This window comes from Dama dama, chromosome 23, assembly GCF_033118175.1.
Source record: "Dama dama isolate Ldn47 chromosome 23, ASM3311817v1, whole genome shotgun sequence".
Taxonomy (NCBI): Eukaryota; Metazoa; Chordata; class Mammalia; order Artiodactyla; family Cervidae; genus Dama; species Dama dama.
Genome location: NC_083703.1, coordinates 29,378,250 through 29,390,556, shown reverse-complemented (window position 1 = coordinate 29,390,556; position 12,307 = coordinate 29,378,250). Strand labels below are relative to the sequence as shown.

General features: G+C 45.2%; 1 protein-coding gene across 6 annotated transcripts in view; it reads left to right on the top strand.

The window, feature by feature from the left end:
* The window catches only part of FRMD4A (FERM domain containing 4A), a 666,577-nt gene that overhangs the window by 506,217 nt on the left and 148,053 nt on the right, over window positions 1-12,307 (top strand). For all 6 annotated transcript variants that reach the window (XM_061126256.1, XM_061126255.1, XM_061126254.1 and 3 more), the window contains exon 4: window positions 5,604-5,696. In XM_061126256.1, coding sequence (XP_060982239.1) covers window positions 5,604-5,696 — 93 coding nt within the window. The remainder of the gene's footprint in view (window positions 1-5,603; window positions 5,697-12,307) is intronic.

Sequence of the window (12,307 nt, the reverse complement as noted above, 5' to 3'; positions counted from 1 at the left end):
ACAAAATAGCCCATGATTTAGTCATTTAGGCTCCCTATATATTGTTTCTCTTAAACTTCATCTGTGTGTGTCTCTTTCTTGTAGACACACACACACACACACACACACACACACACACACACTCTTGAAAGCCACTCTTTGAGGGAGTCTAGCTAAACCAATATTCCTAGCTGTCCTTGCTGAGCACACGTACTTCTGACCCTAAAGAAGTACTGAAGCACAGAAATCTTCCTTTTGAAGAACTTCAAACCTAGCCTTTCCATCTAATGATACCTGAAAGAACTTCATCTTCTTGCTTTGACATTTTTTGGAAGCACATTCCCTAAGAATCAGCTGTCTACAATAAAAACCTCTAAAAGGCACCAAGTCTTATTCTCCCCTGAGGTTCAAGATCGTGTTGGGTTCAGATAGACTTATCACACACCTCTACCCCAGTGATTCTTTACAAACAAAGCTCCCTTTAAGGCCTTCTCTATTGAGGGTGCCATTGTGTGGACCAGAAATCTATTTGTATTGTATGGAGAAGCTAAAAGCAATCTGTTAAATAAATGCATCCAATTTCTGTTGCCTAGAAGCAATTGCATATTTATTACTGACCCAACAGTTTGACCTATTGCCTCCATAAACCAAATAGGTGTTATCTTGCTCAGCTTTAAAGATAGTTATCAGTCAAGCAATATCAAAAATACTGTGAGCGTCTGCTGGGACTTTTTTTTTTTTTGCTTTGTTATAGGCCAATATACTGATGTGAATTCTCAAATGAAAAATCAATGAGATAATGAAACCAAGCTATCAGGCATCTCTTAGTTAAACTGTATAGAAAAAATGCTTCTTCTGCTCTTTGCTTCCCATCCTACCTAAGCTTAAAGAAAAGAAAAACAAGATTTGAGGAAGAGACCTGATGTTGGGAACGAGAGGTGTTATGTAAGGAAAAAAAAAATCACGGACAGTGAGGAATCCTTGATTCTTGGGTGTAGGAAATGTGACCTTGAACCCAACGCAATCAGCAGAAATTATTTTAATGCATGGAAAGTGGTGTCCTCAGAAATGAGATTTACAGTTTCCTTTTTAACCCATCCCTTAGCTTTGGCCCAGATATTGGGCAGTTATCCTCAGGGACCCAGGGTGGGTCACTGGTGCCTCAGTCTTTCCTTTCATAGCACCTTTGTAGTGGAGAGATTTTACAGGCACATAAAGTGGAAGGGTCGCAGGACTCCAGGTGCAGGAAGAGCCCTCCCCAAGGATTTCAGAACCCTGCTTGTGTGTGTGTGTGTGTGTGTGTGTGTGTGTGTGCGCGCGCGCGCGTGCGTGTGCGTGTGTGCTATTATTCCTTGCAGAACTGGGGTTGAGGAATCTGAGTAGAGGAAGTAGGGGGAGGAAGTTCATTTTCCCTCCAAGGCCAACTGTTCAGTTACGGGGGAATTCTGGCCTCCTTGTTCTTTCTGCTTTTTGACCATTTTCTTAATCTAGTCATTTCATGGTTTGATCAATGCTGAACTAATACATGCCTGGGAACCAAGGAATTCGTCCCTTTAATGTTCTTTTAAAAAAAGTTTAGCGTGGGCAATGAAATTACGTAGGGAAATGGGATCCATCTATACCTGTTTGTTCTCCATTAACATGGATGAAGAAGATGGGCAATGAGCAAACCCCGTAGAGTAGTACCCTAGTAACAACCATGTCTGTATCTCCTCAAAGGGTTCCCGCTTTCAGGTTCTCCACCAAGTGAATTACGGCCCCCAGGTCAAATCCCCAACGCTGTGAGTGGTTAGAAATGTTGTGCCCTTGGGTGGAATGAGAATTTCTTAAGCCTGACCCATTGATGGATCCTCAGGGCACAGGTAGAACATTCCATCTCAATTCCTCCTTATTCCTTGCATTTGGGACCATAGGCAAACTGCTGTGCACCATTCTAATCTCTCTCTTGAAAGATTCGGGAAAAGGTTAGTCTCACCAGATTCTTTATCAGGAGTTATTGCAAGGCAAAAGATTAAAGTTTAAACCTGCACGGTCATTGGATGAATTTCTGTTCTGAGTTTTTATTGATTCTGTATTTGTTTGGGATCATTAATTACAGGGCCAAACTAACAGCTAAAATTGTTTCCATTCCATCCCAAACTAACAGCCAAAGTTCTGTGACCCTGAGGCCACACTCTGAACCACCTCCTTTAAGCAACTCCCAAACCCCAAGCCAGTACTCCTCCTCCCATCCTTAATCACCCCAGAGCCAATTACCAGAGAACCAGGGATAGCTCTTAAGACTCAAGGTCCACCAGAACTGTTCAGGCTAGCCAGTCCTAAGCTGTCCCCCATGCCTTTTCCACGAAAACCCCAGTGAAGTCTCTTCCTGTGTCCTCCATATTCCTTTCTGCCTCATGAACAACGCTGGAGCTTCTTCTCATGACCCTGCATGGGATGGGTGCCTCTCATTTCCAGGAAACCATGAGGAACATTAAACTTTCCCTTCAGTGGCCTTGACCTCTCATGGTTGTCTCTTAGTCACTTTTGTAAGTTAAGATCAGGGCACACCTTAGCTTCTTTAAGAGGTAGTCATCTAACCAGTGAGCAAGCACTTTGACGTCCGTAATATTTGCCAAATGCTATACTGTGTTCTAGGGATGATTCTGTTTTAATGTTGAAATCTTACAACTGAGCTGTAGAAACAGGTCCTATTTTTTAAATAACTAATTACACTAGGCTATGTTAAATGCCTTGCAGATGACACAAACCAGAACCTCTGGAGACATTGGAAGGAAAACCCAGACTTAGGCAATCAGAAGCCTTCACTAAAAGTAAGATTTGAACTTGGCCTTGAATAGTGGCTAGCATTCAGATAAAGAGGATGGAGAGAATGTTCCAAGGAAGAGAAACCAAATGATCGAAGTCCTGGGGTGAGCATGCATATGACATGTTTGCAGGAGCTGAGCACAAAGAGAGGATCCTGGAAGATGTTTGACATTTTCAGAGGTCGAAGTGGGGGTGGGGGGAGTCTGTGGGTTATTACACCTTGATAATGAGGTCTGTTTGTCTTACCTTCCAGTTAATCAAAAATGCACACGCTGTTACCTGAGGGAGTAGATCTGTGTTTTTCATATGTAGAAAGTCTGTTGAGGAAAAGTGTGTACACAGAGTAAGTTCCATGGACTTCGGGAAGGGCAGCAGCAGAGCTATGCCCAGGATGGGTGCTGTGAGAGTCCAGAGGAGGACCCACAGCCCGGACTGGTGTGTGGTGTGAGGAAGGGGTACCAAGGAAGGCTTCCCAGAGAAGACACAGGAGAGCTGTGTCTTGAAGGATGGGCCAGACGTCACTGGGCAGTGAAGAGGAAGAAGGGCATTCTAGGCAGAGGGAACAGCATGAGTTAAGGCACAGAGGTTTAAAACAACATGATCCCTACAGGGCATTGTCAACATTTCAGGTCTGACCAGAGACAATGATGGCATTGAGGCCTTCTGTTTCCAGATCCCATGTTTTTTCGAAGAAAAATTTATCCTGCCTTTCTGGAAGATGCTGGTCCAATTGTTTTGCACAGAGAACTTTTTTCCATTCTTTTTTTTTTTTAACCCTTATACTCAGAATTGAGAAACTGCTTTAAACATGAAAGATAAAGTTAATTAAAAAAAATGTTTTGTCTAGATGAAAATGCCTGGAGGAGAAAGAGGCCAGAGTTCCTCCAATGGACACTCTTTTGAGGCAGCCCTCATCCTCATCTCTGGATCCATGGGCTTGGGCTTAGTTGAAAGAGGGGTTTGTTTATTTTTGTGTGCAGAAGGTGTGGTTTGAAAGACATCTCAAAATGGAGATGGAAAGCCTCCAGCTTTCATTCTTTGGAGGCTTGGAGGAGCAAACCTTTTAATACAATGATGCAACAGCTTTTGTTCAGTAAGCACAGCCTTTCACATGGGTGTATACATTATAAACACCAGTGTTACACAGCATCAGGCCCCGAAGAAATGTTGTGCAATAGTGTCTGTTCAGCATGGGCTCACTGAGTCACAGAGATGATGGGACTCAGCCCTTCTGAATGATGGGCTGAGACTGGGGAAGGAGAGGAGAGGAAAGGGACAAGGTGGATCCCTTTGCTCACCCTTGTTCTGTGATTCTGTCTTGCTCTTCAAAGACCAAGCTCCTCAACTTGTCACCAAGACCCTGGTCCCCACTCTCTAGCCTCATCCCTTTCTGTTCACTTGATACCATGGTGCCAGGTTTTTTCTCTCCACCTCAGGGCCTTTGCACGCACTGGCCTTGCTGCTTGGAATGTTATTTCCTCTTCCTCTTTGCTTTCCTCCCATCATTCTTCAAATCTCAATCAAACATCAAGCAGCATTTCTTGGACCCCCAGACTAGATTGGGTCCTTACAGGTCCTAATACTATTAGTAATTGCAGAATTAATTGTGAAAATAATTGCTGAGTTCCTGTCTCCTGACAAGAATATAAGCATCAGGGGTAAAGGGACTGTGTTAATTTTGCTTACTGCTACATCTCCAGACCCTTATCTGGAGAAGATGCTCAATTAATATTTATGGAGGGAGGAAGGGAAGGAAAAAATAAATGCAGAAGTGACCCCATTTGCATATCATCAAGTATTTCCATCGTTCACTGTTTAAAATAGCTTTAATGAGATAAAATTGACATGCAGTAAACTACACAATTAAAGTTTACAATTTCCTAAGTGTTGATATGTCTGCACTCAAGAAGCCATCACCACCTTCAAGATAATGAACATCTCCATCACACCCAAAGGTTTGCTTGTCCCCCACCACACACACACACTGTCCCCCCATCACACACCCCTGGCAACCACCAATCTGCTTTCTGTCGCCGCAGATTAGTTTGTACTTTCTAGAGTTTTCTATAAATGGTATCATACAATCTGTACTCTGTTTGTCTGGCTTCTCCCACTCAGGATAATTATTTTGAGATTCATCTTTGTTGCTCTGTGTATTAATAGCTCATTGTCTTTGTCACTGAGTAGTATTCCTTTCTATATCGTAATTGTTCCATTCCCCTGTGATCAGCATTGGGGTTGTTTCAAGTTTCGAGCTATTACAAATAACATGAACATCTGTGTGTGAAAGTCATTGTATGGAAGTCTGCTTTCATTTCTCTTGGGTAAATTGCTAGGAGTGGAAAGGCTGGGTCGTGTGCTAGGTGTATGCTTCATTTTTAAAGAAATTGTCTCTGATTCACTTTGTACCCAATCTGCTTCCAGCAAGATATGCTGAAGATTGCCAACATGTTTCTAAAGTGTGTTTGGAGGCCTGTGACAGAAAAGACTGTCTTTCTTCCCTGTGGTGGTCAGGGAATTCAGGACAAAAAAAGAAAGAGAGAATGATTGCCCTTTCATTTCAGTGCTATCGAGGAAATGGACTGCGGGTCTCAAATCCCCAACTTTGATTGTTACACGGTATCTCCTGCTGACGCAATATTTCTCCAATATTTCCTTTGGTGTCTGCAAATTATAGAACTTAAGAGGGAAGAGGGAAGCAGAGGTCCACGTTTCTCTGTGCTCCAGCATGTGCCATGTATGCAGACATAGACCTTCATCCCAAGCAACTTTGGCAAAACCCAAAGGTCTAATCCACTGGTCTCTCTTTTCCACAGGGGACACTTGAACTGGCTTCAGCTAGATCGAAGAGTCTTGGAACATGACTTCCCCAAAAAGTCGGGACCAGTGGTTTTATACTTTTGTGTCAGGTATGAACATTGGGTATCCACCCTTTTGCTTTTTTTCCCCCTTTGTCAGAAAAGCCCAGGAGGGTAGAGCAATCAAAGAAAGGGGAACTCAAGTTTATCTTGGTTCGCTGCCAGGAGTAGAGGTCATGGTATAGAGTTCCATGTAAACACAGCGCGTGAGTGTGTGAGGCTTGAACATACATGTTTTTGCTCTGGCACTAGGATGCTTGTGTTGAATGAAGGTAAAACCTTTTTGGTTTTGCTTTTTGGGTGGGGGCGAGGGGAAGAGGGCATATATCTCAAAGGAAACTGAGTCTCTGAGAATAACACAAACCTGGGGATTCCTTTGTTGGTGTTTGAAGCCACACAACAAAAGTCTGTGTATTCTTTCTTTCTGCCGCTAGTGCCGCTTGGCTTCTTGAAACCTGTGCGCTTTATCCCAGGTAGGAATAGTTGCAACTCAGCAACAAACCACAGATAAATGCATTTCCCAGTATGGGAAGCTAAGGTATAATAATATTTCAGAAACAGTAGGAATTTTCTGTCCATTAATTTTGTGTAAGAAGTTTTATTTTGTGACTGCAGAGAACTATATGCTTCTTACATTTAATGTTTGCAACAATCCAATGAAGACAACCAGACTTATCACTTGGGCTTGCAAAACGTTGTGTGAAGCCAGAGGAGGGATCACATCAGGGGCTCAAGTGCAAAGTACTGATGTAAATCATGTGAAACAGATCTGAATCTGAGCTCCCAGACCCAGCAGCTCTCTGAGTACCCTGTCTGTTGAGCACCAGGCTATTTCTGCTGCATAGCTGTAGAGGTGTTTGGGTTCAAATGCTTCAGTCTTAAAATGCACACCAACCCTTTCACTCAAGGCATAGAATGGAAAAGTCATTCTATAAAGCAAAGAGGAACAGTAGCACCAGGAGGGGTGGCGGCATCAAGGGAGACTTGCTTATATTTAAGCAGTTCATGAACTCATAATCAGAGGGGAACACATCCATACACTTGACATGTACCTGGCCCCCCTTCTTCTTGGTGTTTTTTTTTTTTTTTTTGCCAGCATTAGTCAAGAAGAGAAACACTGGGCTGGTTGCCTATTAGCTATTTTTTCAAGTGTTTGTTATGAGCTGAGTTATTTGTGGGTTTGGGGAACGAAGCTTTGGAGAAAAGCTTGGGACAGCATGAGATTGCCTGGTTGCAGTGTTTGCACTCGAGGATCTGCATGCCAACACATCCAAATCTCTCCAGGCTGATGTCCCTCCCTGGAACCAGATACACAGAGGACTGCCAAGGTAGACCAGTGCAACCAGCCTGGCGACTGGCTGACTGAAGGCCCAAGGACATGTGTTTTCTTGGTTTGCTGAATCAGGCATCTCCCCAAATGCTCACTGGGAAAACCTCTCCAAAATCACATTTAGTGATGGATACCCCACAGAAACACAAGGCAGAGCTTCCTGTAGCTCATCCTACCAGCAGGTCTTTCTGGAGATCCTCAGGTTTCTATTTCTGGTTACTTTTTGGCCGCCTATGGAGGTCAAACTCAACAGGTCCAAAGCCAAATTCATCATCTTCCCACCCACCTCCCCAGACCTTCTGTGATCACATCAAATGTGACATTGTTATCCATTTATTATAGGCTTTAACCTTTTTTTTTTTTTTTTTTTTTGCTTGTTTTTTGCTAAAACACAATTTATTGTCTTACAGTTCTGGATATCAGAAGTTCTAGAGATCAAAAGTCCAAAAAGGATCTTATGAGGCTAAAATCAACCTGTGGGCAGCAGGATCATATTTCTGCTGGATTCTCTAGGGGAGGATCCTTTCTTTGCCCCTTCCAGATTCGAGAGTTTAGTCTTAAATCTTTTTTTTTTTGGTCTTGAAAGTGAAAGTGTTAGTCTATCAGTCATGTCCAACTCTTTGTGACCCTATGGACTCCTCTGTCCGTGGGATTTCCCAGGCAAGACTACTAGAGTGGTTAGCCATTCCCTTCTCTAGGGGATCTTCCAAACCCAGGAATCAAACCTGGGTCTCCTGCATTGTAGGCAGATTCTTTACCATCTGAACCATCATGGAAGCCCTTTTTTAAAAATCTTATGATTCTATAAATTCAAAATTTACCTTAGTTAATTTATTTAACTACACTGGGCTAAAATAAAGGTGTCAGCAGGCCTGTACTGCCTGCTTAAGGTTCTCAAAGAGTCTATTCTCTTGACTTTTTTTATTTTATTTTATTTTGGCTATGTTGGGTCTTTGTTGTGGCCCAAGGGTTTCTCTAGTTGTGGCACAGGCTTAGCTGCCCTGAGTCATGTGGGATCTTAATTCCCTAATCAGAGATTGTACCTGCTGCTGCTGCTGCTGCTAAGTCGCTTCAGTCGTGTCTGACTCTGTGCGACCCCATAGATGGCAGCCCACCAGGCTCCCCCGTCCCTGAGATTCTCCAGGCAAGAATACTGGAGTGGGTTGCCGTTTGCTTCTCCAATGCATGAAAGTGAAAAGTGAAAGTGAAGTCGTTCAGTCGTGTCTGACTCTCAGCAACCCCATGGACCGCAGCCTACCAGGCTCCTCCGTCCATGGGATTTTCCAGGCAAGAGTACTAGAGTGGGGTGCCGTTGCCTTCTCCGGCATCTCCTGCACTGGAAGGCAGATTCTTAACCACCGGACCACCAGAGTAGGCCCTGTTCCCTTGACTTTTGCCACTTTGAAGAGACTGCCCACATTCTTAGACTCAAGGCCCCTTTTCTCTACCTTGAAAACCAGCAACGTCAGTGGGCTTAAATCTTAAAGTCTGTCCTCCTTTTCTTTCCCTCAAATTGTTACAGGCATTAATTCTCTGCTACTACTTACAAAATCTTTCTCTGCCTTGCCCTCTCCTCTTTATTACCTGAACTCAGGCCCTTGTCTTCTGTCACTTGAATGATTACATCAGCCTCCCAGGGTGGGTGTCTCCTTAGCACTGGCCACAGAGGATGCTGTCTTCCGAAACCCCTCCTTCCCTGAGTCCCCAATTTGCAGCTGGCTGTAACAGCACAAATCAAAACTCTGATCATTTGTTTTATCCCGGAGAGGAGGCAGATTCTCCCTCAGGGATAAATTCTGTGCTTTTACCTTGATTTTTGGCCTGGGAAGAATTCCCAGTTTATAACTTCATGCCTTTCTGAGGATGGCTACAGGCTATATTTTTCCAAAGGAGTGGTATGACAAATTATCTTCATAAAAGACCCAAACCTTGGAGTATACCAGAATCTCTAAAAGACATCCTGTCCAGCTGGGCTCTTTCTCTTTGTGTCCATACTGAGCTTTCTAAGCAAGAAGCCAGGGGTCCATCACCCGTGCATTCCCCATGCATCCTGACTCTCCAGCCCCTCACTGCCACTCTCCTTTCCTTTAAGCATCTATGTTACATCTGTATAACATGTGTACAGTCATATCGGAGAATAAAGGCAGAAGAAAACCACCTGATAAAAGAGACCATGGGAGAGATTGGCTGCCTTAAGCCAAGATTTAGGAACTCATCAAGTAGAAATCTTAACCCTTTGTCACCAAGGATCTGTGTTTGCGCTGCCACCAGCATAGCTTGTTCCTTGGCATTTATATATTCTTTCACTGCAGTGCATATTCAGAACATCTAGTGAAGGCAGAATTAGTGCCTCCTTTCAGCTGATTAGGAAAAATAAGACCCAAATATATTAATAAATAATGTGAATTGGAACTCACAGAATTCTGTTTCATCCTCTAAGCCAGGAAATAAACTTTTCCCTCTGATAGCTCAGTTGGTAAAGAATCTGCCTGCAATGCAGGAGACCCCAGTTCGATTCCTGGGTCGGGAAGATCCTCTGGGGAAGGGATAGGCTACCCACTCCAGTATTCTGGCCTGGAGAAGTCCATGGACTGTAGAGTCCCTGGGGTCGCAAAGAGTTGGACATGACTGAGCAACTTTCACTTTCACTTCCTTTGAGGGTGTGAAGCGGCATTCAGCTGCCAAGATAGCCTCAGAATGACAGGAAGGAGAGCTGAGAACCTGCCATCACTGACCTGTTATTTAGCCTCAAAGGGACTTGATCCCTACAACTCTCATCAATCAAATGACCAGGAATGGCCACAGTGACATCAGGGTCTTAGTAATTACCTAAAAAGGAAAAAGGTCAGAGAGAAGGCAGCTGTCCATCACTATGGGTGAATTAGTTCGCAACAGTCCTTGAAGCAGCTGTTGTTTTTCCTAATCAAGATAAGGAGATGGGGAACCAAGATGTTTAGGTAAATTCTCTCCCCAGCATGGCTAGTAAGTTACTGTATCTGCCCAGCCAGGTCTGACTCCCATCCTGGGGCCCTGCCCCCTGTACCACGCAGTCTCCCTCTCACAAATGAAAAGGGACACCAAGATTGCTAATCAAAGAGCCCACCATTGCCCCCTGTGCAGGCAGGGCCAGAGGACCTGAGTCGAGATCACCAGCCTTGACCCATCTCCGGCTCCACGCTTGGCCGCCTCTGCAGCCCTGGCGTCCATTTGCAGTGCTGGGTGAGAGGGGCAGTGAGAGGCAGCCCTCCCAGACCTGACCTTGCTACTCTGGGACTGCCCGAGTCAGCACCATGGACAGAGCGCCCCCTGCAGGGACAACCGCACCCTGCAGTCCTGAAGCTTGGCAGCCCCATTGGAAACCACCTTAGCAAATGGAAGGGGAGTCTTAAAGAGGGAAGCAGAGGTGTGTGCCATTAGTCCCTCTTGAGAGGGACTTGCAGTCTCCTGACAACAGGGACCTCCAGTATGGAGACGTTCTGCCCTGTGCTGTGCTGTCTCCTGTTCTACAGAGAAAACTCCTCTGTCCAGCTGGTCCCTTTTTGTCATTCTGAGCTGCATCACTGCTGGACATTAAGAGCCAAAAGCCTATCATTTCAACTATGGGTTGTCAACAGCTTTCTAACTTGTGAATTCCATGCTATGTACTCACCATCATCTATGGGTTTGGATATTGGTTTATGAATATTCACTGGGGGCTTGTATGATGTAGTTGCTGTTTGAGGATTTAAGAATTGATCAGTGAAGAAATTAAGCCCCCCAACTTCCAAGATCCCTTTCTCCCACCTCCATCCCTCTCTCCCTCTCTCTCTCTCTCATTCACACACACCCCTCATTCCATCATCTGAGGCTGGCAGGTCCACATACCTTCTAGTTCCAGCCCCTCCCACCACCTCAGAGAGCTCACTCCCCTCAGTCTCTGCTGTTTATCTTAAGCCGCTGCTTCTCCACGGACCCCTCCCCTCCACATCCGCAGCACTCTCACCCTCACAAAAGAAAATACCCTCCCTGACTTGCCTCATCCTGCAGTTCCCACCCCTGTGCCCCGTTCTGTTCATAGCAGAGGTTCAGAAGGATGGACTTGCTGCCCCTTTTCCCATGTCCCACTGATCCCTCAGTCTCTAAGGGTCCAGTGTCTGGTTCTATCAGCTCCATGGTAACTGGAGATCTCTGGGCACCAAATTGCACAGGCGGTTCTCTGCCCTCCTGTCTGAATTGAATAAAATCATCATCTTTCTGTCCCCAAACCTGGACTTCTTGCTTTGATGCCTCCTTATCTCTGCAGGGGACACCACCACCCATTCAGCCCCTCAAGCCAGGAACTTGAAAGTCAGCCTGGATGTCATCTGCTCTCTCCCACCTGTTCCCTTCTCTGCCCTCTTATCTGTGAATTCCTCTTATCTACACATCTTAAATAGTTCCATCCTTTACCTTCCGTGGGCTTGCCTGGTGGCTCAGATAATTAAGAATCTGTCTGCAATGCAGGAGACCTAGGTTCAATCCCTGGGTTGGGGAGATACCGTGGAGAACGGAATCACAACCCACTCCAGTATTCTTACCTGGAGAATTGCAGGGACAGAGGAGCCTGGTGGGCTACAGTCCACAGGGTCACAAAGAGTCGGACACAACTGAGTGGCTAACATTTTCATTTTTACCCTCCATGTACATGCCCCTGTCTGTAATTAGGACCTTCATAAGTCTCAGCTGGTCCTGAAATCTCCTTGTTCATCTCTGCTTCAGGTCTTGGCCCCTCCCACCCTCTTCTATATGTTGTCACTGAGCACCTTTCTAGGATTGTCATTTGATCCCCAGTGCATTAGTGTGCTAAGGCTGCCCTCGCTTGTCCTGGGTGACCTGACTTGTGCATGCCTCTCCAGCTCCATCTTCCCATCCCCTGACCCCTCACACATCCTCTACAAGCTTCCCAGTGTTCAGTGTTTGACAAAGATCACATTTAATGACAAGATCATTGTTTAATGCCATGAGGCAAGTTCCCCAAATTGAGAGCAGTGACCCTCTGGTAGGGACCACCAGTCAAGCTTAAGAAATAGGTCAAGAGGGTTTCCCTGGTGGTCCAGCAGTTAAGAATTTGCCTTGCAGTGCAGGGGACACTGGTTTGATCCCTGGTCCGGGAAGTCCCAACATGCCACAGGGCAACTAAGCCCATGTGCCTAGAGACTGTGCTCTGCAACAAGAGAAGCCACCACAAGGAGAAGCCATGCACTGCGACTGGAGAGGAGCCCCTACTTGCCACGACTGGAGAAAGCCCACACACAGCAACAAAGACCCAGAACAACCAAACACAATTAAGGAAAAAAAGAAATAGGTCAAGAAA